The sequence below is a fragment of the Meleagris gallopavo genome, chromosome 3 (genome assembly GCF_905368555.1).
Source record: "Meleagris gallopavo chromosome 3, MGAL_WU_HG_1.1, whole genome shotgun sequence".
NCBI lineage: Eukaryota > Metazoa > Chordata > Aves > Galliformes > Phasianidae > Meleagris > Meleagris gallopavo.
This window is the reverse complement of record NC_139406.1, coordinates 36,412,708-36,440,272: the sequence shown is the minus strand read 5'-3', so window position 1 is coordinate 36,440,272 and position 27,565 is coordinate 36,412,708. Positions and strand designations below refer to the sequence as shown.

Below are 27,565 nucleotides of genomic sequence, written 5' to 3'. Positions count from 1 at the left end.
TCACTTCTGCAGTGATATTCATCTAATTTCTATAACGTAAGTCTGCCTTCCATTTAATATTCACATAATGGATGCATGTTAGCCAGGTTACAGTACACCCTTAGGACATTATATATGTTGCCTCTTCTCAGCAGACCTAACTGACCTTCCAGAGTTCCAGTGGGAGAAGAAAAGTAAATCTTTAAATCATAGCTACAATGCAGCTTCAAATTATGATAACATGATAGAGAGGCATTATCATCATTAGTAAGTCTGAAATGCGCAATAAAGAATACAGCTGAAATGGGTAGGAGTTGCAGGGCTTCAGTTCCTCTTAACAGGGATAGTTTTCTTTACTACTTTGTCATGATGTTCTGCTCCCCAGATTAAATAATAACTCTGGTACTATCACGTAAGTCTCATCAGAACGAGTCAGAAAAGTTTCAAATTATTTCCTTTTCAAGGACTTCATCAGCATCACACAACTGAACATACTGTGAACAACCCTGGACAGCAAGAATTCACAGCATGCTTCCTGTCCTTCTCCAAGTAGCCACAGATCTTCTGTATCTGGATTAATAAATGTATTCAAGCACCTTCTTGAAGTCAGCCATTAATTCCTCTTAACTGTAGAGATTCTTCATCCATTCCATTAATACAGCAACCTCATACACCTATTTACTGCCATCATGCACAACATAGCTATGCCAGACAGAAGTTGGACTCACATTATCTCCAGAGCTTTGAGTTCTTGAAAATGCTCCAGGGAACTCTTATATCAGATCCTTCTTCATTCCCCACCAGCCATGAAAATTTCATAATTTTCCCAATCATTTTCAAATAAGTAAACTACTTTTTCAAACAGCCAGCTAATCACAACCATCATCTCCAGTTTTCTAGTAGACCTCATGTTGTCAATTCAATTTTCATTTCCACAGATTCTTTACATCCCATTTCTGAAATGTAATACTTGAAATATCCTCTATTCAATGACTTCTATACAGCACAATTATTTTTATGTTCCCACATGTCAAAATATCATCTGAAATTAAAAAGTGACAGAGAGAGATGGATAAAGTCTTCCAAGGACAATTTTCTGTTTCTCTGAAATCTCAGCTTCAGCAATACAGTGCTAGGGATGCTCTTGTCCCCAGCTAGAGAACTTCAAAAGTTTCAAACAGAAAGATCCCATCACTAATCCTCCAGGCAGACAAATGCCTTTTGAAAAAGGGCTCAGATGCCAAATACTTTGAAGGGATGCATCCAATCTATTTTAAAACTGGATACCAAGGGGTTGCAATAACTACTACTAAATTTCAACTCAAAGACTTGCTAAATTCCCCATTAGCAGTTCCACACTGATTTGCAATGTGATTCCATTGGTGAAGGACATTTGAAAACTGCTTTTCTTCATGGACAATTTTTCACAAACCAGGTTAATATACAAACCATTTTGCTTTCATAGCAATTCTGCTTCATTTTGAGAAAAGGATTCTTTTCCAGAGCTCCTACATTTTCTAACTGACCTAAATCTTTCCAGCACAAAACTGAGTACAGCAGATAAAGACAACTTATGGATCCATGGTATGCTGCTAATTTGCCTTTATAGTCCATAATGTATTTCTCAATGGTGAAAAGGGAGGTTCAGACATGCGATAGGGAGACAATAACTGCTCACATTTCCTGTGTTCAATCAAATAGCTGCATATGGAAAGAAGGTGCTAAAACCTTGGAATATCCCAAGTTGGAAGGGACCACAAGCATCATCAAGTCCAACTCCTGGCTGCACTCAGGAACACCCAAAATTCAAACCCTATGCCTGAGAGCAGTGTCCAAACACTGCTTCAACTCCAGCAGCTCAGTGCTGTGCCCACCGCCTTGTGGTGCAGACCCCTTCCCTGACCCCCAGCTGCCCTTCCCCTCACACAGCTCCATGCCGTTCCCTCGGGCCCTGTCACTGTCACACAGAGCAGAGCTCAGCGCTGCCCCTCCGCTCCCTGTGAGGAGCTGCAGCCGCCATCAGGCTTCCCCTCAGCTCCTCTGCTCTGCGCTGAGCCAACACAGGGACCTCCACTGCTCCTCATACACATTACCCTCCAAGTCCTACATCATCGTAGTAGCCCTTAGCAGCCTCTCTGCAATAGCAAACAGACTCTTGTATCCTCTGGGGCAGAGGAAGGGGAAAAAGCTATGTCAGTTACTACTCTGTAGGTACTGAGACACTGACAGTATTGGCAATGCTTATAAAGCAGCACAGAATTTGAAAAACAAGTTAAGACAAGACACAAAAATATGCTTCAGATCAATATTTTCAATGTGAAGCAAGAATCCTGTCACGTGCCTTTCACTCTTTACAACACTAATGCTGAAACCATACACAGGAAACCTGAACGTGAATCATACCAGTGAGGACAAGTACAGACAGAAAAGCGAATCGCTATTTCCCCTCCCAATCCCACCCTTATCAAACAAAGCAAGGCACACCAGCTGTACAATAAGCCCTCTAGTACAGACAACACTAAGCTGTAAAGATCACCATAAGGATCCAGTATTGTTCTTGGAAATACACTGGCTTTTGATAACCTCCAGAGCACCTGACCTGACACTAATGTAATTAAAGAGCATATGTTCCTCACTCCAAACCCAAGCATTTTTCCTCAAGTGCCACAGTGAATAGTATCTCATGGACACTTAACCTAATGAATCACAGGAGCTGTAACAACCCTTGATGAGCTAAGCCAGAAACAGGAACTTTGGACTCCAAGCACAATAGGAAATCTCTTTCACCAAAGGTGTTTAAGCAGATTTCCAGGGTAGTCTGAAGAACAGTCATCAATACTGATGTTTTCCCAGTCCACTCATCTTGTTTAATCTATGCAGACTTAGTCTTTGCCAATTTTATCTCCTTTGAGCATTACTTCTAGCCCCATGTTGAGGGAGCACAAATATTTCACTCCCTTTTTTTTTTTTTTTTTTTTAATAAAATGATGTGGTTTAAGTTAGAAATGCAGTGTCGGTGCTACAACCTGAAATCTCTCCAAATCTTTCTTTCACAAACACACTGAGCAAGGGCAGCATCGAAACTCAGAGTAATTTTTAAATGTCACCACAAGAGGTCTTTCTGAAGAGCAATAACAAAGAAGAAGTGCACAAAAACAACAACAATTTCCTCCTGCTAGTGAAACCACCAATATACTTCAACATAAAAATATATATAAAAAAATGAATACAAATACCTGATACACCGAAAGACAAAAGTCACTTAAGTATCTGAATCCATGCTAAAAGTACAATAGAGATGCAAAAACAAGCAACTAGTGACAGAACAAGGCACAGTACTTAAAGAAAAATAATCAAAACTATGTCCATTGAAAAAGTGCAAACTAAATTTACTAGTCAGGGACAAAGGATTAGAAGTATTTTGTTTTTCCAGACAAAAATTACTTTTCAGCTCTATACACCAAACTTCTTGTATCATGGGTTTGAGTTGGGCAGTCGTTATGCAAAACTCTTGGCACTGCACAAACTACTTGAGATCCTCAGCCCTGACTCCATAGCTGTGGTCTACACAAGGGCTTGGCTGTGGCAGGAACCTAAAGGTTTGCCCCTTTTACCCACAGGAAGAGAGAAGCAAGGTAAAGCAGATGGCAGCTCATTGTGCAGAGCATGGTGCAGCACAGCATTCCGCAATGCTACAAACCCACTCCAAAGCACTGCTACAAGGATTTCTTCACAGTAGTCATATGTGCACCTCTGCACAGCAGCAATGAGCAGCAGAGGCACTGAAAATATGTAGCTAAATCAAATTTTCTTCCTCTTTGTTACCTGTAGGGGAAATGTATTACATGGATCTGAAGTACTCAAAAGAACAAAACCTGCCTAGAAATGAAAGTTTCCACGGAGTGTCTTTGACATATCCAGTGTAGAAGCGTCAAGCGTAAGAAGGGTACAAGACTAATAGAAATAAATCAGTCTGCCACCTTCTCAGTAACAAACCTCTTTTCTGGCCTCCAGCTATGAAAACCTTCTCACTTTTGCAGTTCTTCAACTGACAGTGGAAAGGTATTTTTGACAAAAAACAAACAAACAAGGCTACACAACTGACATTTTGATTCTGAAACCAGCATTACCATTGTTACGAGAAAATATGTAAGGTTTTACCTGTCAGTGTATATTTTTAACTCCACGGGCTTCCAAAAGCTAAACAGAACACATGCAATTGTGAGCTACAAAGAGCTGAAGCATAGTGTGGTGTCAACTAGATACACACAGAAGAAAACCAGCTCCTGACAACAGTTGAACTCTGCTCAGCTCCCTAACACCAGAACAGATTTCATGCAAGCTACCATTTCACCTGGGAAATTTTAGTCTTAATTCATTGTACACATGCACTGTATTATTCTTAATGCACTGTGTTCTTAAACCATTGTATGATGTACTAATACATCAGGGTACAAAATACACACGACAACATATACCTTGAGGTCACCTCTACAAGCAGTGAAGGTGGACTTTACTGAATAACACGAGTAACCTCTTCGTGCTTGGTCTGTGTTAAGAGGGTACCAAAAGGAGCAGATACATTTAAACATTCACAACAGTCACTTCTCTACTTGCAGTGATATATCAGACTAACTCAAATCCTCTCTGAGCTTAATATCATGAGCAGAAAAAATGCCTGGAAACAATTTCCACTAAACACCAATCATGAACCTCTTGAATTTAATTTAATTTTCATTTCCCAAATCTTAGCTCATGAGAAAAGAAAACTCACAAGCTGCTATGTGATTTTTTTCCTAATATAATGATGTGGAAGCAAGATCATTCTCGCTGCTTTATATCACTTGACAATCCTTAGTCTTACAAAATTTATTTCCAGGTCAAAGTATTGAATTATTGAAAATTAATCAATAGATTTCATATCTTATTCCAGTTCCAAAATGGCTAGTTACGTTTTGTTGTTGTTGATTTTAATTAGGGGTGGGAGAAAAAGACACTTCTGTCTTTTCAGGTGGCAAAATATTTTAGCCCAGAAAAAAAACAGAAAAAAGTTTCAGCTCCTTGCTGCCCCATCTACCTGCCTAGTCCCATCCCTCAGATGCACACATTCCTTAAGGCCAGGAAAGAAGCTGCCACAAATAAGGCACCAAGTACAGAGTGTGAGGCTTTCCTGTGTCCCCATCCATCCTGCTAAAATAGAAAAGGCTGGACTGTATAACTGAACGATGCAAGTTCTTCCTCTCCTCTTATTTGATTTAAATAGCCCTATACATTAAATACAAGATCCTGAAAGAAGCTGACTTATTTAACAGTGCTCCCACATGGGTCCTGCAAGCAGGGTAAATAAACGCAGACACCAGTTAAAAGAGATTATTTTCAAATGTGAAGTTCTATGGGGGTTATGTTCACAGAACAAGCAAAACATGATTGCTTAATTCCATGTACAAGTAGTTTTTTTCATATATCTGTTTTGAAGTACAGCTGGCACCACAGTAAGGCTTTGTAGTGGAAGGAAACTGATAAAGGCACAAAATAGACTGCATAACTGTAGCAAACAGTTCAACTTCTACTTAAGGAAACTTATACAAATGCACACACATTCTATTCACGTCAAAAGTATATGGCTTTGTAAGGGCTCCAAAACTGAAGCTTAAATCAACACTGGCTTGCAATCAGGCAACGCCAAACTAGAAGGAGGAGAGAAATGGTTTCAGGTAGTCTGTCTGGTTTGTCTGTTCTCCTCCCCCTCCAAATTAAATCAGAAAGTTGCAACTCAATTAAAAAAAAAATAAAAACAAATTTTTTTTTTTAATCAACAATGGTTCCTGTAGAGCATTTTTATTCTTTCATAGCATAAAAGGTTTCTCATTCCTTCAAAGAAACCTAGAAAAAACAGACTCAACCATATTCCTCTAGCACTATGTTTTAAAATAAAAAATACATCATATTAAGAAAGAGACTTTGTCCATCAACTACTATCAACTTCAACTTTTGTATGAGACAATTAACAGAAGGCAACATAAAGCTTAAACTGAATGCTAAATTTTTGACAGTGAAAATTATTTGGCAGGAGGAACTACCTTTTCAGAAAGCTACAGCACCATCCTAGGGATCCAGTCACCCACAGTTCCATGAAGGGCACAAATCTGGCAGACCTTCCTAGCAGCAAGCCACTGAAAGTCTCAGGTTAACTAAACGTTAAATCATAGCTGTCAGTGATATTTAAATATAACAACTTACTGGAACAGAGGAAAATATACAGTATTTTTTCACAAGTAGGAAAAATCATCCCAGAGCCAATGAACAAACACTGAGATGTACACTCTCCTAATTTTCTGAATGTGATTAAAAAAAAAAAAAACATTTTTTCACTAATTGGAATGCCTTCACAGCAAAATTTGTCAACCACCTCAGTATAAATGGCGTTATGCCAATGACTCATGTAAAAACCGGTATCTCTTTCATTGATTTTCCATCTAATTCTGAGATTTTTGCTTTCTGAAATCAAAACAAGTGAACAATGATTTCCTCCATCCTCCTAAGCAACACAGGCACCCCCACAAAAACCACCGTGAAGTTACAATCGTACCAATATGATTGGAAGAAAAATGAGCCACTGTAATATGTGCTCCAAGCTAACAAGCTGAAATACCGAATTGCAGCTCCAATAACTGAACTTTAACATCTCTGTATTCTCAGAGGAAAAATTTGCTAGGGAAAAAAAAAAAACACAAACAATTGTTTATCGAAAGGTGCCCAGGGAGGTGACATTTTAATTGCTTATTTTCAGGCATCTTTTCAATCAGTGTTTACATGTTTGAACTGACATTTTAATTGCATTGATCCCAGTCTAGCAACAGCAAGAAAACAAAACCAGAAGAGTGACAGAGATTAATGGAAGGGCACAGGCCAATTTCATTACCTGCCACACAGTTTGTGCATAAAGGTCCTCTAAAGCAAGAAGCAAGCCACAAGGTAACAGGATGAATTATTTTATTCAGCAACAATATCAGTACACTTTAATGAGCACATACTTTAGACTGCACCAGAGCACCTGATCTCACCAGTATTCTAGACATCTTACAGGGTACTTGTGAGAGCCAGAGCTCAGCAAGTTCTGGACACCGGGCCACTGAGTAATCTACTGTATTGGTTCCACTGTAACCTTCAGATATTGGGGCGCTCCTCTGGAGCCCATTTATACCCCAACACAGCCCAGACATGCAAATATGAATAGTTACATACACAATCTTACTAATGCTTATCCAAACTTCAGTGAAGTCATGTAGCTAGTTTTACCACATTTTGGTGATTTGTTATGCAACAAGTGCAGATAAAATGTTGCATTTTTTCCTTCAGATCAAGAATTCAGCACATTCCTACTCTCAGTAACAGTCACTTCAACTACTCTTGCTTAGTCCAACTAGCCAGTGGTGAAACAAAGCTTGAAGAGCCCAAGGAAATGACTTAGCCAAATATCACACTTAATGCTTCTTCAGTACTGGGTGGCACTTGATTAATCAGCAAATACTCACTGCTACTCACCTGCAAACAGGGGAGGTTTGCCTGCAGATTTAAGTGCTTCCCTTTATGTACACACACACACACACACACACACACACACACACACACACACAAACAACAACGAAAGAAGGTATGATCAGAAAGCTTTTTTCAAGACTGTCTTCAAATGTCCAATATTACCATATTGGATACGTAGTCCATAACATAAGTGTTCTGAAAAGCTGCTTCCATATAACATATGAACATATAATCTAATCACTGAATCAGAAATACACCAACTGTGCTATTCTTCATAAGCATTTATGTTTTAGTTTGTATTTTTTAAACTCCTTCCCCAGAATAGAACATTTCACAGAGGCAGTACTGTAGAGTCAAACAAAGATATCAAACCTGAGAAGGACTGGGTAGCAGAAATTTCCATCTGACTGTAAAAATAGAAGTCCATCAATGTACTAAGATACATAAATTCCAGAAGTAATGACAATGAAAGGCTCATGTTCACATAAGATGGGAGAAATGGTAATACCAGTAATACAGCCACACCTACAAGCAGCCACTTTGTCATTAGTGGGCCAAAAAGCAAACAGATTTTAAGATGATTCAGTTTATCAGAAGTTGATTCCTTAATTTGTTTCTATTAAAAATTCCGAGCACCTTCAGTAGAAAAGTCTCACAGTGGACTTAGATGGGCACAAAGATATGTCTCCTCCATCTAGAAATTCAAGAGCTATACGACAAAAGAACAAGTTTACTATTTTGTTTGTGCTTTGAGCAAGTATTACATTTGCATTTCTACTGATCATCTGTGCAAGTCACAGGCTCTTTGGGAGAAGAAAGCATTACCAGCAGGCACTTCTAATCACTGCCTGGGTCTGTCTCAAGCTCCAGGTAGAAACACTTGTTCTTCTCTCAGCTTCCACCTTTTTTTCTTCAGTGCCTAATTTTCAGATCTTCTGTGAAGTTGTAACCAGTGTCTATCTCTCCACTAGGAATTTTTCAAGTAAGTAAAAGATCACCATCCAGCTACAAAGTAAGCTTTATGCCTCTTCTCTCCATTATAAGGATTTGTCTTGAAAGAAAGAGGACTGTATATATGAAAAGCAATTCATCTCCACCTTTTTTGTGTTGCAGATGATCCCTAAGGACGGTACTTTATTGTATTCTAATAGTCCTTTATACTCATTCCATCTTCAGCAGAACATTTGCATCTACAGTGAAAGGGAAACAATGCACTGGTAAAGCAAAAGCCATACCTAAAATACAGTATTTCAGATGTTTGGCTCTTCTTATTTTTTTTTGTTAAAAGCTGACAACAGAACAGTCTGAACAGTAGCTGTCTTCCATAGATAAAGAAGGTGGGTGCGACAGGCTATTTGGTTATGCCATGTGCACACAGGGTCTGATCTACCAGGCTGTCTCCCACGATGACATTGCATCCTTCACAGAACCAGACACATCATATGCCCCGCAGCCTCCCACAGTCTGCTGCTTTATTCGTACAGTCAAATGGAAGATAAGGTTCAGGTGGGTGGAATGCCAGAGGTAGATAACTGGTTGCACCACTGAGCTCAGAGGACTGTGATCAAAAAGCACCAATTCCAACTGGCCAGCAGTCAGCAGCTGCATCTCTCAGGGATCAGTGCTACAGTCAATACCACTTGGTGTCTTTAATAGGATCCAGATGATAAAAATGGCAAGACAGTATTTCAGCATACTGAAAGGTAGAACTGCTACTCAGAGAGACATTGACAGGGTACAGAAGCAGACTAGCAAGACTCTCGTGAAGTTCAGTAAATGTAAACCCCATTCACCAGCACGGGCTGGGAGCCAGCTGGCCAGAATGTAGCTGTGAAGGCCATGTTTATGTTTTTCACCCATTTAAGTTACAGGACTGTAGATGATTGTATTACAGATGCTCGGAACTGAAGAACAGCTCCCAGAGCACATGGCAAAGTAAGGAACTATTACCAAGAAAATTTAACCCCAGTTTTCCTTAACTTAGTAATTTGAAAGAAAGGACCCTTATCAGTCCCCATACAGTGAAAAAGAGAGGGGGATGGAAGAACAGATGTCTACTTAGAGCTACACTGCAATTTCTTTTTTCCTTGTTCTGCTTTTCTACTTCTACAGATTTTAAAGATACTTTGCTTGGAGCCAATGTTGTCACCAGAGATGACAGCCTCCCAAGGAAAAAAGCTGTGTGTGGCTAACACGTACGTTTAAAACCACTTGAACAGTCACGGCTGCTCACAGAGGTACAGAAAAACAGCAGCCTGACTGAGCAATCAAGAATTCAGGGCTGATTTCTCCCCAGAGGGAAAGGTTCGTGGCCTCAAAATCAAAATGGGAAGAATGGATGAGCGATTACAAAAGAGCTGAGTTGTTGCACCATCACAATCACAGGCAAAAAAATGCAAACAGTATTTAAGAATTATAACGCATCAAAACCAACAAGAGTATTATGCCAGGCACAAAAATAAAAAATAAAATAAAAATCAACGTACCCAGCTTCTAAAGCAACGATGATACGAGGGTTTTTGTTTATTTGGTTATGATTTTTTGTTTGTTTGTGGGGTTTTTTGTTTTTTGTTTTTGTAAATCATCCATAGCAAGAAAAAAAAAAAAATCAATTACCATGAGAGGATAAATAAAATGCATTTTTTCAAAATCTGCAAGTTACCATACTATTCATACAAGAATGACAAACGTTATTTACCAGGGACAACATGTTGTCATATCCCAGCTACAATGCAGTTCTCAGTGATTAACAAATAACATACTTGGATTCAGAGAAAATGATGCAAAAAAAATCTATGAATTTAATGACTATTCCTTACTGATATTTACATTGCTTTATAAAAGGACTGTTGCAGTAGCCACGTACCTATATTTACTTTTTCATATCTTTTATGTACACTAACAATATGATCTAGACAGTCTGGAGTGGTGGGCCCAGGTGAACCTCATGAGGTTCAATAAAGCCAAGTGCAAAGTCTTGCAACTGGGTCACAGCAACCTCCAGTATCAGCACAAGCTGGGGGATACAAAGATAGAGCACAGCCCTGCCAAAAAGGACTTGGGGATACTGGCAGATAGCAAGCTAGATGTGAACTGGCAATGTACCCTCACAGCCCTGAAAGCCAGCTGTGCCTGGACTGCATCAAAAGAAGTGTGGTCAGCAGGGTAAGGGAAGTGATCCTGCTCTTCTACTCTGTGCTGCTCTTCTACTCAGCTGGAGTACTGCATCCAGATGTGGAGTCCTCAGTATAGGAGAGGTATGGACCTGTTGGAGCACATTCAGAGGAGGGCCACAAAAATGATCCAAGGGTTTGAACACCTCTGCTATGAGGTCAGGCTGATAGAGCCGGGGCTGTTCAGCATGGATAAGGCAGTCTTTCAGTATCTAAATGGACTATAAGAAGGAAGGGGACAGGTTCTTTAGCAGGGTCTGTTCTAACAAGACAAGGGAAAATGGTTTCAAACTAAAAGAGGGGAGATTTAGATTGGATACAAGGAAGAAGCTTTTACAATAATGGTAGTGAAGCACTGGCACAGGTTGCCAAGAGAGGTGGTAGATGCCCCATCCCTGGAGACATCTAAGGTGAGGCTGGACAGGGCTCTGAGAAACTTGATATAGCTGTAGGTGTCCCTGTTCACTGCAGGGGAATTAGACTAGATGATCTTTAAAGGTCCTTTACAGTTCAAAAGATATAATTAATACAAGAATTTCCCTGAAATGAAATTCTATGTAATACACAATTAGCAAAACATACAGCTCATGTTATCTTTACGCTATCATAATTATGTACACATAAAAGGGCACGTAGTAGCTTTATAATGGAGAAATGAGTTAAAAGGTGCAGGAATTAATGATAGACCAACAAAGCATTTTCATCATTATACCAAGACCTCCAGCTCAAGCCCTAATGTAAGTTATACTGCACTTGGTTTAATGGAAAGATTGTTCACTTTAGTTGAAATTCCATAGATAAGATTTAGCTTATCTACCAGCCTAGACACGTGACTTCTTGAGGTAAAGTTCTTTGAAAATAAATTCAGAGAAAAAACAAGAGCTCCGATAGCACCTGTGCAATACTAGAGGTAAATACAGTTACCACAGCTCTAGGCAAACTTCTCCTTGTATTATCAACACCCAGTCTACGGCTGAGTCACACTAGGCTTTTAGATTGCTTTCTGTTCAATCTTTCTACACTTGAAGAAGGATACAAATGCAAAACATACAGATTAAATCTTCGTAGCTGTATCTATAGGCAGATAAAAATATAAACACACATGTATATCAGGATCAGTAAGTATTGTGTTTCATAGAAAGGAGGAGAAAAAAGGGGAAAATTGGGTTTCACTTCTTATTCATAAGACTAGGCTGCAGACAGACTCCAGCTCTTCCAACTACATTGCTGCTGGTTTCTCCAAAGGTTATGCTTGCACATAGCCCACAGCAAATCACATTACATTAATGTGCAAAATCTATGTTAATGCACTATTTGGCTGCCTGTTTCAAGTGCACAGACGTCAGGAAGTTAAAAGACTGCATTTCCCTCAGCAACTGTTACTTAGTAACCCCCTGAACATAAATAGAATTTTACATGACTGCATGTGTGTTGGGAAGGCTAAAATTTATGCCTCAATTCTACAGGCGAGCCAGAACAAAAAAAATCATGCAGGGAACCGCAAATCAAACTCTCATTGGCTATGTCCAGCTGCTTCTCCAGGCAGGGAGTTTAAAGGGAGAGAGAAAACCTGTGCATAAACAGAGAGGTACTTCCACTGCTATACTCCTTCTGGTATGTCATCACAAAATAGGAACAGAGACAATTTCAAAGAAGGTAGACCTCAGACAGATTTTTCTGGTATTGCTCATCAACAGTGCAGTGCAAACTTCAGACACAAGCCAAAAATATAGTCTACTGGCTATATAATTTCCAGATAGATCTGGTAGTATAAAATCCACAGTCAAAACAACTAAAAAAAAAAAAAAAAAAAAAAAAAAAAAAAAAAAAAAAAGACAATAATTCATAAACTCTAAATATAAAGACATCAATAGTCACTTTGTATTAATTTATATGTTTGAACCATATGCATTCTACTTGTGAACTGACTAACAAGAACATCCAAACTAGCAACACCAGACTTTAGAATCCTTTTGGATCAAGAGACAGTCTTTTAAGCAGACCAGACAGCCTGCTGGAAATATCTAGAAATCTTTTTTATCCAATTCCACATCACTGCGGTAGGACATACCCTTAGTCTGCTTTGTCTGCTCCAGTCTCTTGCCTGTAGTACCCGAAAGTTTCATTCTTCTACAATGTTTCTTAAAAAAAAAATTGTCTTGACTTCTAAGCATTTGATTGAGTTACACATATTGCATTTCACAAATATATTCACATGGAGAGGTTACATGTATAATTGCAGTGTTACACTCAATATAAGCATACTGATAAGCAAATACTTGTCACTTACATTTCTGTTAGTAAGCTTATAACCCATTACAAGAAGTCTGGCATATTCTCTCAACTACAGCGTTCAAATAAGCATCTCCTATTTCACCCAAAGAATCAAAAGTCTTGGGATTTTTAATAGATCCTCAAAAGAAATTCTAGAAATGCTAGCCAAACAAGTATTGTCCTCTCTGGAGCTCCTCCTGCAGTTTTTCTGTTGTAACAGGTAACTCAATAGATACAAATTCTCATGGCAAAATCCTGAAGAATCAATGCTTCAAAACACGGGTTGCTACTTAGAAATTTTGCTGTTGCAATCCTACCTCAACACTAATAGACTCACAACAAGCAAGATGTCTTATATCAAGAAGTATTTTGTCCTGTTAGGCACCAGGCACCTTTTCTTTCAAGAACAACAACACCCCCCACAAAAGTACAAAGAATTAAAACTCACCAACCAACTAAACAACAACAACAACAAAAAACAAATAAACAGATTAAAAATAAAAATAAAAAACCTACACACAATAAAACCCAACAGCTAGGAACCATTTCAAGATTTGAAATTAACCCCACTGAAGACTGACTACGAGAGCTCCAGACACTCTAAGATCTCCCTGCAGACATCATTTTCTTAAAGCCCTGAGACCCAGTTTGGCAGCACACCAGCTGAATTGAGATCTGCACAGGAGACTTGGCCAAGTCTCATTCGGTGATTGGGGGAATTAGCTGGCCATCTGGCTCTCTGCATGGAAGAAAGCAGCTCCACACCTGCTCCATCAGCCCATAGTCTGTAGCCTAATTGATTCAAGCAAGCTGATCAGGGCAAAACTAGAACAACTTGTCTACTGCTGAGGCCAAAGCTCAGAAGCTGGGATTGAAGCCAAACCCTGCTCCTGGTGCAGCCATCTCTCTCATGAGCTCCATGTTCAGAACATCTCTAGTTTCAGTATACAGCAAGAAGCAAGACTGAATTGTGAAGTAACCAAATACACAACATTGATTTGATGTATGTTTTAAGTGCTATAAGCTTCCAAATTACCACACATCTTTTATTGTCCCACAATCAGGTGACTCAAGAACTGCAACATTATTACAAATTAACTGCATTCTACTCTCACATCATAAGCTCCCCTGCACGATCCCAGAATAGAATTTAATGCCTGAAAAACCTCAGCATCCCTCCTCAAAGGCAGTGATAGCACTTGTTTCCACGGCTGATCAAGCACTTGCTGTTGAACGTGACTGCCAGGACACCTACACAATCTCTTGGGAGGGTACAAGAGCCCAAAGCTCCCCAGATTCCCAGGGCATCCACTGGTGGGGACCTTTGAGCCTCCTTTCCCTCAAGCTCCATAAAACTTTCATTTTCAGATATTTTATCTATCTTTGTAAGGCCCATATAACACAGAATAATAGAATAATCATAAAATAATAAGAAGTAACAGGAAAAAAATGTCAGAGAAAATAAGGTTTTAACAGACAGAAAAGTGCACTGAAGAAATTCCAGAATGGAGTTATGTTCCCTCTCCTTTCAGGGGGACTGCAGAAAAGGATAACAAAATGCATTAAGATTAAAAGAAGAGGAAAAAGTGTTAAAGCTTAATTTAAAATAAATATTTCACCTATTTTCTGTAGTTACTAGTACCCTTATTCATAACAAACTATCTGAAGGAGATATAAAGAATTACATGTTTTTGAAATATTGAATCTGCAAAAATCCTAAAGCCAAATGTTACAATTCCATATTTCCAGAACCTACAAATCAACATTGCTTCACTTAAGTCACATCTAAATGAAATAGATTACTCTGATTCAGATCTACCTCAATTATGTACATTTTCTGATTACATATTTGCTTTTAAAAGAAGCTGCAGATTAGCACTATGTCATAGGAGAGGATCTCTTCCTACCAGGAAATATCCTACTGCAGCACAAGGCAAATTATTTCTTTCAGCAGAAAAGAACTGAGTTTTAGTCTTCATTATGCACAGCTTTTGACCTAGAATCTTATCCCATGTGACTGAGCTCCAGAAATAACATCAGTCCTCCTAAACATGCTGAGTTTTATGCATAGCAGTGGACACAAGACAAAGCAACTGTTATTTTATGTAGTGAGTCTCACCTATTGTGAACTCTGAAGCCTTTAACTGAATACTAAAATATACTGATATATATACTAAATATATTGCTAAATATTTAACAAATAGATAGCAGTAGCAAATATTGAAACGTGTTTTATGAGATGTTTACTTTCCTCATTCCTTACAGTCCCTAACATGAGGTTCTGATTCAGTCTCATATTCATCATCCTTCATCTACCAAGCCTCATAAAAACAAATGGGATTTCAAATGGATTAAAAAAAAAAAAAAAAAGGAAAAAGAAAGCAACTATACAGGCTTTCTCACAATGCACGATAGGGCAAATTTCTTCAGCAGTTGGAAGCTCTGGATCAGCATTAAGAGAAAATGTAGCCTGTAGTTCACAAGGAAGATCAGAACAGGGAGAAAACTCCCTTAGACTAAGCCTGCTCATCTCACCTCTTCAAGCTATGGCAATGAGCATGCTGCTTATATCACTAAGTGGCTGCAAAGTACATATATTCGAATAGACTCACTGTTTTTTGGCTGGAAAATGACTGTTCAAGTGTATAGGTATTGTTCAAGAAGTGCAAATTTTCTCTTCAATGGTGTTCCCATCTTCCCAGTAATGCTGCCTGTCTGTTGGCTGCTTTTTCCACTGTTTCTAAGTGTGCTACCGCACTGTTAATGATTAACTACTATTTGTAATGCGACAGAAAATCAAAACATGGATCTGAATTTAGATGGTGTCAGAGATGGAGATGCTAGCAGGAAATAGCATGCTAAAAGAAAAGTGGGTGTAAGGAGTAGGTGGATGGAGAAGATAGAGAAGGAAGAAAGGAGGAGGTGAAAGACTAGGAAAATGTGCTAGACATTTAGTAAGTCAGTTATGACCACAAAACCATAAATCACTCAGATTTCAATGTAACAGACTCAGATGGTATCTTCTAACCAAGACGTTGCCAGTACGTTGGGATTTCCATGACTCATGTGAAAACCTCAGCACTACCAGACAGTGAATCCAGTCCTGAAGCTCTTAGACAGAATGGTATTAACTTAGGACCCAAAAATTGTGTCATTTTTTTTTCCTTTCTTCTTTTTTGATAATAAGTATCTTGTTTCAATCTCACTGGTGATAAATTTTCTACAGTTTCTTGCTCTGGGTTCTTTTCTGCATCTTTTGAGCTGCACGGAGTTCACAAGTGAGCTAAGTGCTTGTATGCCTCCCCATATTCAGCACTATTTAAACATACCCTATGATTCTATTTACAGGTGAATTCAGCAACACCAACTTGAATGTCACCCTATAATACTGTGGGGGGGAAAAAAAAAAAAGCAATGTAATTTCCATTACTGTCTCTTCTTGATTATAACAGATGTTCAGAAGTCCCCCCTAATTATCCAATGTAAATGCTATGTACGTTGTGGCTTTTAGCTCATGCAAATGTTCATATTGTTATGGCCACATCCACGGGATGCTGCACTGAAAGATCAGATTGTTTTTCAAGTTACCTTATCTCACTAATCAAGAACGAAGCCATATTACACTGCTTAAAGCTTTTTCAATTTCCTCTTGCAAAATACTTTTTCCTCCAGCAAATACTAATAAACTGTTTCTGTCATCTTAGAGCTGAGGACATAGGAAAATTACCTAAAAGCAAAAAAAAAAAACATTCCATGAGACCTTCACTCAAAGTGGAAAATAAGTTTTTGAACTGTAACTGCAGACAAGCTATATTTATTCAGGATATGAGCAACTGCAATTGCGTTAGAAATTGCTTTTTCTCATTCATCTTCAGCTTCTGATGTGAAAAGAGAAGGTACTATTAAAGTGACACTTTGTAATAATCACCTTGTATCTCCTTCCTTCTGATGTCCATTTCACGTCTGCTGATTTTACAAGTAAAGGCACCTTCCCTTAGCAATGCAGAGTTCCTCTTTTCTCACAGCAGAATATTTAGCATCAGATTTTAGCAGCACTTTGGTTTTGACTTTGTACTGATGCATGGTGTAAAACTGTATCTACTGACAAGTTTCACTGACTCAGCTTCACAGACAATTACACTATCAGAAATACCAGCAGTGTGAAAAAGAGAAGCCAGACAAAACATGGCTCCAACATGCTTCTTTCCAGCTGATGTCCAGGAGCATCAGAGAAGAGCAGTTCCATTAGGGGAATAAGAGAGGACAGATTTCAGAACACACTTTTACTCTGGTTTAATACTTCAACAAGCACCAAGAGGAAGATGCTTAACGACTGTTTACAGGGTGGATAGTGATAGGACAAGGGGGAACAGTTTTAAATTGAAATGGGGAAGTTTAGTTTAGATATTAGGAGGAAGTTTTTCACACAGAGAGTGTTGACACACTGGCACAGGTTGCCCAAGGAGGCTGTGGATGCCCCATCCCTGGAGGCATTCAAGGCCAGGCTGGATGTGGCTCTGGGCAGCCTGGTCTGGTGGTTGGTGATCCTGCACATAGCGGGGGGTTGAAACTAGATGATTACTGTGGTCCTTTTCACCCCAGGCCTTTCTATGATTCCACGATTCTATTGCTGGTCACTGTCTCAGAGATGGGAGATTCTGCTGTGTGTTCCACAGGTGAAGCTCCTCCAACAGAACGCTCTTCACTCTACCTGATGTTACAGACATAACTGTATTTGAAGATAATATATTACTGCACAGTATATGTATACTTAATATACAATCTTATCATATATAACTACTGGAAATGCAGATTTGTTTCTTAGACCTAGCTCACTCAGTTTCAGAAAAGGTGATAAAACTTCTTGCCACATGACAGCACACTGATCTACAAACCACCTAGCAGCAGAAACACACTCCAGGCTTTCTCAAGATTATAAACAAGTTCATCTTCATTTTTCTGGTGCGAAGTTGCAAGAGCAATGAACACCACCTTATCAGGCTGCATTAAGGGCTGACTCTAACCACAGAAGCCAGTTCAGCAACCAGACCAGCTCACAAGGAGGTCACAAAGAACAGGAGGGCATCCTTGCTAATTTAAGGCTGCTATCATTATACTCATCTGACAAGACATTTACGTAGTTCTTTATCAAAGTTAGCAAGAAACATGAAGGAAACTGTAGGAAACTATACCATAGCGACATGGCATATGACACACAACACTTCCATCTTCTGTTAGTCAGATCTGTAGGCTGGGTGGGAAAATAAAGCTTAAGACCCTTCCTTTTCCCCAGCCAAAACCACCGTGACAGCACCTCTTCCTTTTACACCCATGCAAGTTCAAACAGCCCCAGACTTAAATCAAGAAACATTAGTACTTAGCAGTTGTGTACACAACAGAAAAACATGCTCACAATGTACTTGATATAAATCATACCTACATATTTACTAGTTCACCGTAATGAGGATCTAGGGGAAATGTTTCAAACATCACAGTTCATTCAAATCCTTCAGTACTTTCAATAGGTGATGTGGCACTGACCAGAGCAGCTTGTTCACTTACATCTGCTATGCCTGCATGGCATACAGGCTCTTGCTTGCTGTTCCCAAAAACACATAGCTAATGGTGGTGACTATGTTGGAAAACAGTGTTTTGTGGCTGAGAATTTGCTCTATCAAATAGTGTTATCGTACTTTTTGTATGTGCTGTATGGAAATACACAGGAGGCATTAGTTTTGGAGCAACCTACATATTTAAACACATGACTTCAATTTGGACACATAAATTGGTCCCTCTACAGTAGAGTCGCTTGCCTATTTAAACATTGAATGGGCACTGATACCATGCTGAATGATGGTCTTAAGGTTAATGTTTGATGAAAGATGTCATAGCCTGGCATTCTCCGAGGCTGCAAACAGCACCATCCTTTCAATACCTCTGTGATATCGTCTCACTGGCTGAAGCACACCAGTGCCTGAAGGCCCCACTCAAGGTCTCAAAGCACTGCTATTAATCCAGAATGACACTGCATCCATCCCAGCAAGCAGTCTAGTTAGTCAGTACGAAGGTTAAGAAATGAAACAGGAGGATAAAGCCAGCACAAAGGAATTTGCTCAAGGCCAAATCTCAGTCAGTGACAGAATATGAAGAAAACAGACATCCGTCAAATTGAATCGGTCTTGTTTAACCCAACTTTATAGAACTGTCCTTCACTTCATGGAAGGGCACTGCCTCTTTTTAAAGCAATCTTTCCTTGTACCAGACACTAGTTTGACCAGATACTGGTGATTCAAGAGAATTTCTGCAGTATGCAACTTGTAAAACTGGTTGGTGAAAATACTCATTTCTCTCACTCTTTCTCTATTCTTCCTTTACCTTCAGAAATATAGTGACTTGAGAGGGAGTATTTAATACACACATCAAATTACAAAGAAGTATATACCACTAGAGCTCGTGTTCTCTTTGTTTTACAGCAGAAGGTAAAACTGAGAGAAAAAAATAAATAAACGAGGAAAATAAGAATAGAATAGTCCTATACAACTTTGCTAGAGGAAAATGTAAAGTGTAATTTTTTTTAATGTATTATAATCCAATATAATGTATGATTTCTGTTTTAAAAAGGAAAAGCATATCCCAAGCTTCATAACTTACATAATCTGTATATCAAGTATCTTTCAATCACATATATTCAAAAATAAACCTTCATCTTACAAAAATAGCACTTCAGTGCAATTAACAAAACAAATTACTTCATCTGTGGCTTTGTATGTGTGCTTTTTTTTTTTTTTTTTTCTTCTTCTTTCTTGGTACTTTATCATGTGCACCAAGAGGAAGCACCTGGCGTAAAAAAAAAAAAAAAAACAAAGCAAATAATAATAGTAAAAAACAAAAACAAAAACAACCCACAAGTATCCATAGATGCATGGTGTAGGTCTTCAAGCATTCTTAGCAATCTAAGGTAGGGCATCAGCAGAGCTCAGTGTGAAAACCTTTTTGCTTGCTGATTGTACAGTGTCTACGAGGTGAAATATATAACTACTGTACTGAGCCAGCCTGCATCAGAACTTCACCTATCTCTTATCAGGGAGAGACAGAAAACTTTCTGTCAATGTTATGAGGAGTTAAGGCTGCAGAGGACAGATCTCTCAACATTAGCAAGACAAGCAGCAGGAGAGGAAACAGAATCTGTTCAGAATCAGAGTAGAAACAATTTGACTTATAGATACATGCTCATCATAAATGTAACAATTTAGCTTGAACTACTTGTGCTCAGTTTGACTTAAACACTGAGAACTAGTTAGTTTGTTACAATGATCAAATGAATCACTTCAAAACACAGTACAGAAACAAAGTAACATGGTAGTCTAAATTCGCTATACAGAAAGACTTGGTCACTATTGACAGATGGCTTTGTAGCTTGAACAAAGCATTAGCTGTAGGCTGAGTGCTTTATCATCACTACATCTGTTCTCAATTTCAGTCTGTGAAAAAGCAGTATACTGCAGCTAATTTGCCCAAAGTTCCCCAGAGCTTGACATCACAGACAGCAATTGGTTTTGGTTCCTTGGTGTTATTTACAGCACACCAAGGACATGAAACTGGTAGATGATCCAGCATTTCCAGCAATCTAACATGTTCCAAGTGTACACAATCCTGAGCAATCTATTTACACGGCAGGGCAGTGGCTTTTAGTCCTTCATTACAGGTCACAAGCTTACTTTCCAGCAGTCCACTGTACTATGTGGCACACAGTACAGAGAAATCATGCTCTGTGGTCTTGCTCGTTAGGGTAGCTGCTGTTGACAATGACCAAAAAACTTCTTCCCATGGGTCTAAACAATCAGCACTGAAGATAAGAGCCAGTTCTGATGGGTACCAAAAAGGTTCAGATATTTAGCGATGGTCATGTATGTGCTGAACAGACTTTTCTAAGTGAGATAGACAAAATAAGCAACGACGGGGAAGCGTTCTAATGCAATACTTAAAGGCAGGTTTGGTCATTAAGAAAGAACACAGGGCTCTTTGTAGTTTAACTGTACCAAATTAACACGCATGAATTACAACTCAGAACAAAGATCAATGAAATTCTGGTCACCTTCTCTTTTAATTCTATATTTAGCTCTCAGAGAATTTAAGGAAATTTAGGGCAGAGAGGACAGACCACTATTTTTTGTTTTGTTGTTCCCAGATGTATTTCTGTAAATTTAAACCAAGTATTATCACTAAGAACAAACTTAAACAGTATCAATATTTACACATTTGGCAATGCACTCAGTAGGCCACAAAGTCTAAAACCATCTGAGGTAGAAGAAAAGAGACAAATTCTAAATAATAACTAATAAATAAATAAATAAATAAATAAATAAATAAATAAATAAATGGCAAGTATTTTTCTTGTTATTTAGGTCAAAGATACTAATTTTCAAAGCATTCAATTAATTTCACATTTCCCTCCATGATAAGGATAATGCTTATTGCCTGGCATTTTTATAATTCAACTGGATAACAATACTTTGAAAGGATAATCACAAAATGGGAAGCCATCTAGTCGAGTTTTGCACATTTGCCCATTTGAGAACATCAGAGTTTCATTATAGAAATTTGATGAAATAAATGCCTTCTGATTCTCCATTTTTGTCATCAAATACCTACATTTACTGAAACAAAGCTTGATGTCAACTTAAACAAACAACAGCAACACATCAAAACCACAGCAATTGCTCTGGACATTTAATGTACAACCACGAGTTACAGTTTGGTAGCAATGTCTTTAATGTCTCTATACATTAAATAGCCATCTAGAGAACTGGACAAGCTGCTGAGGAGCCAGTACAGTGTTTGTGCAGCAAAACTGATTATCACAGGTTCAAATCAGCTGCCTAAGATGATACTCTTTGGCACTACACTTTGGGGCATGAAAACAACTTAAAGATACAAGCGATGAATTTTACAAAGAGCTTTCACAAGTTGTTAGCCTTCTGCATTGAAGTTCTACTGCTAAGAGCAGAGAGAGGCAGATCAGTGTTTCCACTGCGGCCTCTACAAGCCTTCAGCAATTGTCTCCCATGTGACACCACAAGACTGGTGGGAAAACAGTTCTAATTTGCAGCTATATTGAACAAAGACAAAAGAGAGACTTCAACTTAAAAGGAAAAACAAAACAAAACAAAATGTATGGTACATACAGTTGTTACTGCTGGTAAGAACTTCACGGACTTAATCAAAATTGATTGGCTATATGGAATACACAATAGCAGCTTAGCCATGTATTTACTGATTTAAAATATGTGGCTTCATCATTTCTTGCAACATTATTGCTGTCTTCCATGAGTAAAGGGAGATCTTGATCAGGCATTATCCATTTTAATTTTTAGGGGGCTGTTTTATTTTATGAACTCTAAAAGGATGAGTATGGATGGGCAGAAGATATTACCACAGAATTAAGTTTCCCTTCAAAACATTTATGGTAAATGAATATTATTTTCATTTCAGAATCAACTTCTGTAAATGGCCTCATAAGGAAAAAGATGCGTGAGATACATGACCCCAAAGTGGAACAAATGCTTCGATGTATTTTTCTGACCAGATTTTGTACTCAAAGAGCCAAGCAGAGGCACGCAAAGTGTAATGAGCAGTTGTGTGCCATACATTAGGATGTGTACCTGTCACGCCACACCTGCACACTTGGTCAGAAAGAATCAAAATATTTGGTTAAATACATCTGTTAGGTCATTGTTGGAACTGCACAAGGCTATTTTCTAGATGGGAAGTAACAAAAAACATTCTGAAGTAGAACACAACGTGGAAGTCATAATATTTGTACTGAAACAGAAACCATTTTGTAAAATACTGCATAAATATGAAACAAAAACGTATGTCACCAGTTGTCCTCTCTTCCTGCTGTAATCCCTCCAGTGTGCTTATGTAAAAGATGTCAGAGAACTAGCAACTCTATAAATTCTAGTCTGCATATATCATTTAGAGATAGTTGCTTATCTGTGCCGCAGCAATGAGAAATACCTGTTTACATCATCTGCCCAACGCAAAGAGCAACTATTTTACACACAGAGTTTGAACTGTTATTTTTGGGTGGGGACGAGTGAAGTTAGCAATAGCTAGGAACAAGAAGCAACTTTTTAACGCTTGTTTTTTTTTTTAAGATATGTTCTCGTCTTGCACGATGCAGAAACACAACTAAGATACTATCACAAGACAAACACAATACCACATAACATGTAAAATACAGAGTGCCAGCAGAGGCCTAGAAAGCAAATGCTAACTTTAATGAACATTTTGACGGTTCTCATCATTCTACTGGAGAGATTTTTAAAGCTGTACATACTGAGACTGACAAACTTTTTCCATTAGAATTCCCTTATTTTACATGTTTCTATACGGTTTCCTTCTCATGGATAAAGCAAATGACTCCCAGAATGGAAAGTTGTCAACAAGCAAAACATTAATCATCTCATTCACTCTTTAAAAATTTCTTCAGTTTCCTGCTTCTAAGGCTCAATTTATTCATTTCCACCATGATGAGAAGCACTTTATAAGCTATGGATCTGAAGCACAAAAACATGGCATCCCTCATTAAATCTTCTGCACCAAAACCCTGGTTTGGCTATTTTTCATAGGACCTCTTTAAAAAACATAGTCATTATTTACAATGACAATTACAAAATTGTAATGGTGAAATCTGGTAAACACATTAAGGTATGAAATATTCATTTCATAGCATAAGTCATAACATACTGAAGCCATGGCACAGGTTGCCCAGATTGGTGGTGAAAACCTCGTCCCTGGAGACATTCAACATCAGGCTGCACCAGGCACTGAGCAACCTGATGTAGCTGTAGGTGCCCCTGTTCATTACGGTGGAGTTAGACTAGGTGACCTTTAAAGGTCCTTTTCAACTCCAAAGACTCTATGATTCTACCTGTCTGTGGTAGTCTTGCCTGTTCTTTTTTCTGCTCTTACCTTGGCTGACTTGTCAGCACTATGTTCTCGTTTTCCTACATGGTTCCCCATGACGGATCACCAGAACTTCAAATTCTGAAACAGAATAAAAACAAAACAGAGATTTTAGAATCAATACATTTGTTATGAAATACAAATTCATTTTTCATCTGATCAAACAAAGAAACAGCTCTCATACAATAAATAGCAATACTAGAAAGCTTTCTCTGCTCTAAAAAGACAGAAAGGAGTAAAAATGAAGCATTTGATTCACACATAAGCCAGGACTACTAGCATTTAGACAGAAGCCCTACTGTTATCAATCAATCTCTAACTGAAAATCTTCATAAGAGATCAGGTAATTTCTTTAGAATTCACATTTGTGATTACATAAACTGCAGTTGCCAACAACAACAACAAAATCACAAAAAACCACCATGCTAAACTGCTAACAATTTGCTATAGAGGTAGGAATGGATATGTTCCTTATAGAATGCACTTTCATGGCAAGCATATAAAAAAGTAACGCCAGCTCCTCTTTGAATTTTCTGGCTCACCACGTTGTATCTCAGCTCCAACAGGGCTTATGCAGGTTAAACCACAACACTCAAATTTCAGCTTTTAGTTTAACACCTGTGGTTACACTACATATTTCTTCCCGTAGAAGCATGTGTTTATTTAGAGTAACTTGCACAGCTGCTTCCTTCAGACAGTTTAATGCAGTGCAAAATATCATTTAAAGCCCTGAAACATGAAACTAAATGCAAAAGAAGTTTCAAACAAACATTTCCTGCTCAGAATAATTAACTTTCACGCACGATGTTCAGCTTAATGGTACTAGTCATAGTATTTATTACTCTGCAATAAATAGAATGCCATACAATCTTTATACCTCCTCTGGAGAATGGAAGGCTCTGGGAAGACCTCAGTGTGGTCTTCCAGTACTAAAGAGAGCTTATAAGCAGGAGAGGGACTGACTTTTTACATGATCTGATAGTGACATGGCAAGGGGAAATGGCTTTAAACTGAAAGAGGGAGATTTAGGTTAGAAGTCAGGGGGAAGGTTTTCACAGAGAAGGTGGAGAGGTGCTGGAACAGGTTTCCAAGAGAAGCTGTGGATGCCCCATCTCTGGAGGTGTTCAAGGCCAAACTGGATGGGGCCCTGGTAAGGCCTCCAAAGCGGGGAGACTGGAACTGGATGAGATCTTTAATGTCCCTTCTAACTCAAACCATTCTCTGATTCCAGAATAAACAGCACAGCAGAGCCCCAGTCCCAGGCTGCCAAGGTAGAAAAAGATACCAGGCACTGATGAACCACAATTGGTATGATCAAAATGGTGTGAACCTAAATCAGATAAATGTTTAAAATAATTTGCTGGCCAGTGGAAAGAATAACAACATTTTCATGCTACCACAACCTGCAAATGATAAGAAAAGTTTTATTCTCAAGTGTCTGCACAAACAAAGCAAACAAGGTGGAAAAACCAGCAAAGCGACAAGTATATGAAGTGGCACACTGAAGGCAAGCTGTTTACCAATGCACTCCCAATTCCAGTCTGAATAAATCCGTCAGAAAGATGCTAAACATTGCACACCACAGGGAATTAAATACAAAGCCAATAAATAGGCTTGGAGAGATGGAAACGCAAAATGCTATTCAGACTTCAGGAGTAGGAACTGAGAGTACACATGTCTGTGCCCAGCGTCAGGTTTCTCTACAGGATCTGATTCCAATTCCTTGTGTAAGGATAAAGCTACTTCCCAGCCAAGGAGACAAAAGCCTGTTTGAAAAAACACCTTAAAATTAACAGAATTCTTCACGCTACCTAATAAATGGAGAAATCTGTAATTAATCCTTCAGAGAAAAAGACTCAAAAATTTCACTCTGATGTGAATACGAAGCAGAAATGTACAGTGCAAATTGTTCCATAGATACCTGCCTAGGAAGCAAAAACATGAATTTTGAGGGGGCACAATGCAGATCTGCAATAATAAGAGAACAGCATCAGTACACACAAGCTGGGAAACACCAGAATGATTTACAGGGACAGAAAAACCCGATTTTTCATTTTACACTTGAGCAGAAGTCTAGCGTACTTGATTAAAACCTGAGAACACAGGTCATTTTCACTTCAGAATGCAAGTGCAGGTTGCTGTTAAGACTTAAATAACAATTATTTGATTCTTGCTGCTCTGAGGAAGCCCCGCTGCACAGTTTCTGTGTGCACTGATCTTTATGCAATGAGTTGAGTCACTGGCTTCAATGGGATTACTCACTGTGCAATCCTTGTAGGAACCTGCAGCCAAGTATTCAAAGAATCCGAGGTAAAAGATTTGTATTTTCTTTTAGTCACTTTCATAACATTCAGGTTGCCAAACTAAGCAGCTCTGCACAGAGCAAAGCAGCAGTTATTAACAAGCATTAACCCATCCACAGCCTTGTTTGCAAAGGAGTCCTTACATGCTTTAGCACTGATAAACTGTCATAGGAACAGTCATGAAGCTCCCAAAACAACGTGAAAACAGAACTATTACAGAAATGCAGGAATCCTCATTGAATCAAACATGAATCAGATATTACAGTGAGGTTCTAAAATAGTCCTGAGCACGAGATCAAACTCATGACCACAACGGCATGAGCCCTCCCACCTTCCTGGCAAAACTCGTCGAGTTTCATAATTCCTGTGAGATGAAAGATTTGGCACATGACCATAAGTCACAGAGCACAAGGAGACTCCACCAGTGCAGACTAGAAGGGATCGGAGTGTAGCAGCAGCTCTCCAGGAAGCTGAGGAGAGGCACTGCAAAGCGCCCTAGTTCTGCCCAGCCCAGAAACCAGCTGGATGGGCTCTGCTGCCAAAACCCAGCATTTGCCCAAACGCAGACTGATGCAGGAATTACTCCAGCTATCCAGGCTGCTTCCAGTAACTCTAGGAAAGAGCCCGGGGATTCCTCCTGAGGAAATCAACTCAACTGCCTTCCCACATCGAGTCAGCTTCCTTGGAAAGCCAGGCTAGCAGGTAATCTAGTGGCCAAACCTTCCTTTCTGCTTTCTTCATGATAGGAAGCTGTATTCCAGCTACCAACACCAGAAACACCATTGCCTCACCCAAAGAAGGAAATCCTCCTCGCTATTTGCTAAATTAATAATTGTAGTTTAAAAAAGAGGGTTCTAATCATCTTTCCATACACATATAGTGTCCTATAGAGACGTTTACATTGTGATTCAGAATTTTCACTGAAAGACAGAAAAATGTTCCTTGAAACTTTCTGAATATACAAGAAACACACTGGTATCAGATATTTGCAGGTTATGCTGTTTTGACTGCATATACTTACACGCTGACAGGAGCCTGAGAAAAGTCCACTCCTAATCATCAGACTCTAAAGGTGTCTTTCTCATCATCACTTTTCTATGCTCTAAATAAAATCAATATACTTCAGCCCAGGAGCTAGCTGACAGTAACAACTAAAAAGTGATACCAGTTCAGGAATTACACAAGGGTATAAGCCAACGCTTGTTCAATACAAGTGCACTCTATTGAATATTAATGGCGATTTAGTTTTGAAACACATATACTACCTAATATAAATCACAGGATGCTGAAAATGGATTGTTAAATATTATCTTTGAAGAGTAA

The 27,565-nt window shown here is 38.8% G+C and overlaps 1 protein-coding gene across 9 annotated transcripts in view; it reads right to left on the bottom strand.

Annotated features, from left to right (window-relative positions):
- Positions 1-27,565, bottom strand: part of MBP (myelin basic protein) — a 106,382-nt gene that overhangs the window by 58,476 nt on the left and 20,341 nt on the right. For all 9 annotated transcript variants that reach the window (XM_085220666.1, XM_085220661.1, XM_085220669.1 and 6 more), the window contains one exon: positions 23,946-24,020. In XM_085220666.1, coding sequence (XP_085076792.1) covers positions 23,946-23,996 — 51 coding nt within the window. In that variant the 5' untranslated portion in view covers positions 23,997-24,020. The remainder of the gene's footprint in view (positions 1-23,945; positions 24,021-27,565) is intronic.